We start from the raw sequence: 5,545 nt of genomic DNA on the forward strand, positions 1-5,545 counted from the left end.
TGGATGCATGATTTTATCTTTTCTCTACCTAAGAACTGCACCCACAGCATAGTCACTCACATCATACATCAACTCAAACGGTTGCTCCCAGTTGGGGACAACTATGATAGGTGTTGTTACCAATCTCTTCTTTAATTCCTCAAAAGCTACCCTACAGTCATCAGAAAACACAAAAGGGTGATTTTTTTCAAGTAATTTATATAAAGGGTTAGCAATTTTGGAAAAATCTTTTATAAATATCCTATAGAAACTGGCGTGCCCAAGTAAACTTCTGATTGCTTTGACGGAGATGGGTGGTGGAAGCTTTTCTATCACATCAACTTTTGCACGATCCACATCAATACCTTTACTTGACACTAGGTGCCCCAAGACTATACCTTCATGTACCATGAAATAACATTTTTCCCAGTTGAGTACCAGATTAGTCTCGATACACCTTTTCAAAAGTCGCCTCAATTCACAAGGCAATCATCGAATGAATTCCCCACCACTGAGAAGTCATCCATGAAAACCTCCATTATCTATTCTACCATATCTATGAAGATGGCCATCATGCACCTTTGGAATGTGGCGGGTGCGTTGCGTAGGCCAAAGGGCATTTGCCAAAAAACATAGATTTCATAAGGACAGGTGAACGACATTTTCTCTCTATCCTCTAGGGCAATGAAAATCTAATTATACCCCGAATACCCATCCAGGAAGCAAAAGTGAGACCTCCCTGCCAGTCTATCTAGCATTTAATCAATGAATGGTAGTGGGAAATGGTCCTTCCTGGTAGCCAAGTTCAACATCCTGTAATCCATACAGATTCTCCAACATGTGACTGTTCATGTAGAGATCAACTCGTTCTTCTCATTTTTCACTACCATCATACCTCCCTTTTTCGGTACATACTGCACTAGGCTAACCCAGTTGCTGTCAGAGATAGGGAATATGATTCCTGCATCTAACCATTTAATCACTTCCTTTTTCACCACTTCTTTCATGTTGGGGTTCGGCCTTCTTTGATGTTCTCTAGAAGGTTTATGCCCATCTTTCAGCCGAATCTTATGCATATAGAAGGGCGAGCTGATCCCCTTAATGTCTGCAATAATCCACCCAATTGCAGTCTTGCACTCAGTTAGTACCTGCAAAAGCTGTTCTGCCTGCACATCTAACAAACTGGATGAGATAATAACAGGTAAAGTTGAGTTAGGTCCTAAGAATGCATACCTGAGATGAGAGGGCAGTGGTTTCAGTTCCAACTTTGGTGGCTCTTCTATTGACAGCTTATCTGGAGGAGCTTTTCTTTCCTCCAAGTGCAAAGGCTCAAATTCAAGCTCCCTTTTCCAAAAACCTTGGCCTTCAAGATCCAGTACCCACTTTGCCAAGTCTTCACCATTAGCTTCATCTAAGTTCATGAGACAAGTTGCTAAGGTGTTTTTTAATATTCAATGCTTCATCGTTCTCTTCCAACACTACATCCACAACATCTATTAAAGAGCAATTGGCAAATTCACTAGGTTTGCGCATAGATTTCTGCACATTGAATGTTATCTTTCATCGTTTAATCTCATCTTGAGCTCTCCAGTTTCACAATCAATTAAAGCTCTCCCAGTGGCCAAGAATGGTCTTCCCAAAATTATGGGAATTTCCTCGTCAACCCGATAGTCAAGGATGACAAAATCTGCTGGGAACACAAACTGCCCAACCTACACCAATACATCATCCAGAATCCCAGAGGGCCTCTTCACTATTCGGTCAGCCAGCTGTAATAGCATAGACATGGGTCTAGCTCTCCAATGCCTAGCCTTTTGTAGATAGCTAGGGGCAAAATATTTATGCTAGCTTCCAGATCACACAGTGCCTTATCAAAAGCAAAGTTGCCTATTGTGCAAGGGATTGTGAAACTCCCTAGATCAGACAGCTTCTCGGCTATGGGTCTCATCACAACAACACTACAAGTTTGAGTTAGTGTAACCGTGGCTAAGTCTTGAAAGTCGAACGTGCGGGACATCAAGTCCTTCATCATTTTTGCATAACCAGGCATTTCCTTTAAAGCACCAGTCAATGGAATGTTTACTTGAATTTGCTTCAACATCTCCAAAAATTTCTTGTACTGCTCTTCTTTCTGATACTTGACCAATCTCTGTGGGAATGGTGCTGGAGGTCGCTTCTTCCCTGTGATTTGGTTTTTCTCTTGTTCAGGCACTGCTTCTACTGTCGGTTCCGGTGCAACCTCAGCCTCTTTCACAACCTCATCTTTTTTGTTGGTGTTCTCTTGCACATTCTGTACCGTCACCTTAGTTACACCTGCTGAATCATCTATCTTAATGGGTACTGGCACCAGTGTCTCAGTCGGCCTGCTTTCGTGAGCAATTTCTTGCTCCAAATCTAAGTCCCTACCATTTCAGAGACTCACTGCCATCAGCTGCTTTGGGCCCTACTCTTTTGGATTAATTTGGGTGCCTACGGGTAATGTCCCATGAGGACGATTATTTAGGGCCATAGAAATCTGTCCTAACTGGATCTCAATATTCTTAATCATTGACTCATGTGGGTCTACTATGTCAGCTAGTTTTCCAGTGGACCCAATCACTTGTTGCATCATACCCTCGAGTTTAGCAAACCTATCTTCATGTCTCACAATCTATTATTGTGGAGGTTGTTGATAAGTCTGCTGCTGATTTTGCTGGTTGTACCCCTGGCCTTTGGTAAGGTACCATTTGCCCCTGTGGTCGCATAGCCCCATGATTGTTGTTGTTATTGTACTGCTGCTGAGCTTGTCTGTATTGTTGATTTTGCTGACCCTAATTCTGACCACCTAGCTCGGTCCCTCGTATTCGCCACATAATCAGTTCTCCTGATATTGTTGACTATCACCTTTAGCACTTCATGAGCAGACATATGGTTGATTAATGCATGATGTACATAGACCCCCATTGGTTGCATAAACTATGTATACCTGCTGCTTCTGGCCTGATTCTTCAACCTTCTTGGTGAGGATGCTCATTTGCGTTATTAGAGTGGCCATATTTTCAGCTATGGAGTTAGCCAGGTCTAGAGCCACTGAGTGAACCACAAGAGTTATTGGAGCGTTTCTTGTTATACATCCTGAGTTTTGTGCCATCTTATCTAGTAGGATTTTGCTCTCTCTGAATGTCTTGCTCACAAATGCTCCACCTGTTGAAGCATCAACATTGGCTTTTAAGCTATCTGCCAAACCCATGTAAAATCTCTGCCCCAGTATCTGCTCCGGAATACCATGATGTGGACACGTAACCAGCAGACCCTTGAATCTCTCCCACGTTTCGTGTAGTGTCTCAGTTGGATTCTGTTTGAAGCTCAATATCTCATCAATTTGCTGAGCAGTCTTGTTGGGTGGATGAAATTTTCTCAAATATTGCTTGACTAATTCTTCCCAAGTAGTGATGGAGTTGATTGGGAGTGAATTAAGCCAAGTCTGAGCTGCTCCTGTCACTGAGAATGGAAACAACAACAAACGTATTGCTTCCGGTGTCACGTTGTGTTACCTCTGCATGGCACAAATTGATAGTAAATTCTTGAGATGCTGCTGAGGATCTTCAATGTATGACCCAGAGAATAGTCCCTTGTTCTGCAACAGATGTAGCATGTTATTTGTGACCTGGAATGATTCTGCTTATATCTGCGGGACTACAATAGCAGTTGCTAAGATGTCAGCGGTGGGTTGTGCCCAATCATATAATGCTGCTTCTCGCGAAAGAGGTGCCACACCCTGATCATTTAGGTCGTTTGTGTTGTTTCTGTTGTTTGGGTCATTCACGTTGTCTCTATTGTTTAGATTGTCGTCTTCCATGGCTGGTTCAGTTTTTTCGATTGAGTTCTGTTGCTGTTTGCCTTTCCTATTTGCACGGTTCAATGCCTTGAACACCTTCTCAGGATCTGATAATGCTTCGAACAATTCACTAGTTCTTGAGGAGTTTCTAGGCATGCATCTGTAACAACAACGACTACAAATGTTAGAATTTCAATGGTTAGTTTAAATTGAAGAAAATTGACTACACTAAGAATTCGTGCACTTCTTTTTAACTACAATCAATAACACCGTTAATTTCCTAGCAACGGTGCCAAAATTTGATCACGCCCAACTATGCCTTGTAAAAAGGACAAAACGGTCGCTGCAAATATATTCCGGTTAACAAGTCCGGAGTCGAATCCCACAGGGAATTAACCTATCGATCACAGCTATTGGACTCACAGAAATTCACGTATTCAATCTTTAGAGATATTTGAGTAACAAATTGGGTGTTTATTAACTAAATATTATGTAATAAAAATGCAGTAGTTAAGAACTAGCTATAAATGGTTGTAAGCAAGAATGAGAATGGTTTAAGGTTCTGATTTCCCCTCTTGTCGGAATCATTTTCGCTATGTTTGCTATAAATTTTCCTAAGTCTTCTCTATAGATCATGAGTACTCTGACTGTCGTAACTCTCTCCTGAGTAATTACAACAATATACTAGACACATTCTCTCAAATTACGCTAGCTGGCCTTAGTTACAACTCACTTATATCACACCCAAGGTTTTGTTATCCCTAATCCCACATTTAAACCCTTCGTATTGATCCCTCGTATATGTTAGGAGTGGTGTTGTTCAACAAATACCTAACTATAATCTCTCTCCCGAGTAATGCATACTAAATAGGCACAGCTGATTGAGGGCTCTTCAATCAACAGCAATCACAATATAGTTGAACAAACAGAGAAAATATTAAGGCAAATCTATATTAACATATCAGAAATTCATCCTCCAAGAGGTTCCATCAAAACCCTAGATTAGAAGTTTAGCTATGCATAATCGTTTTCACAATCATAACAGTAGAATTCATCATTAATGATTAAAACAAGAGGAAGAAAGGTAAAACTCTATGACGAATCTTCCACCTTGCCTCTTGCCTCTTCTTGCCTTCAATAATCCTTCAAAAACCTTCATACCTTATTTTTCAGTGAGCTGGGCTTCTTATAGGTTAAGGAGAGTTGCCCCCGAACTTACGAATTTACCCCTGAAATAAGGTTCCTCGCAGTGACGAGCACGGCCGAGCTCGGACCACGGTCAAACCGCGCATGTTGCATTCTTTTTTGCCTGACGAGTGCGGCCTGAGCACGGCCGCGGTTGGCCCGCGCTCATGGAGATCAACTGCCTTCCATTTTTTCCTTCTTCTTTCATGCGTATTCACCTCCGATTGGCCTTCCTTGCTCCAAACACTGTTCAATGTCCTTATAATCAGGACTTGCTCCTGCAAATCACAAAATTCATAATTAGAGCCATTTGTTGTCATTTAACCTTCATATAGCAATAAAGTATAGCTAAGTTGGGGCGTAAATGGTCGCTAAACTACATGAATATAGCCTATTATCACATTCCTATGCAAATATGATAGCTGAACCTTTTACAAAGGCGATATCTAGAGACCTATTTAAGATACATGTTATGGCTCTAGGTTTGTGAAGGATATGGCCATGCTTATGTATTGTAAAATAACTTGATTATTTTAATATGCTCATCAATATTTGACTCTAGAA

At 41.2% G+C, this 5,545-nt stretch overlaps 1 protein-coding gene and 1 non-coding gene across 2 annotated transcripts; one reads left to right on the top strand and one right to left on the bottom strand.

Annotated features, from left to right (window-relative positions):
- Positions 1 to 1,732: 1,732 nt before the first annotated feature.
- Positions 1,733 to 3,952, bottom strand: LOC138869521 (uncharacterized). The gene is made up of 4 exons (XM_070147144.1): positions 3,659 to 3,952; positions 2,945 to 3,313; positions 2,789 to 2,862; positions 1,733 to 2,381 (listed from the first exon to the last, which is right to left on the bottom strand). The coding sequence occupies exons 1-4, from the start codon at positions 3,950 to 3,952 to the stop codon at positions 1,733 to 1,735; spliced, it is 1,386 nt and encodes a 461-aa protein (XP_070003245.1).
- LOC138869840 (small nucleolar RNA R71) lies at positions 3,240 to 3,345 on the top strand. Its single transcript, XR_011400091.1, has one exon. It is a non-coding gene; the product is annotated as a small nucleolar RNA R71 (small nucleolar RNA).
- Positions 3,953 to 5,545: the final 1,593 nt, after the last annotated feature.

The sequence above is a fragment of the Nicotiana sylvestris genome, chromosome 5 (genome assembly GCF_000393655.2).
Source record: "Nicotiana sylvestris chromosome 5, ASM39365v2, whole genome shotgun sequence".
NCBI lineage: Eukaryota > Viridiplantae > Streptophyta > Magnoliopsida > Solanales > Solanaceae > Nicotiana > Nicotiana sylvestris.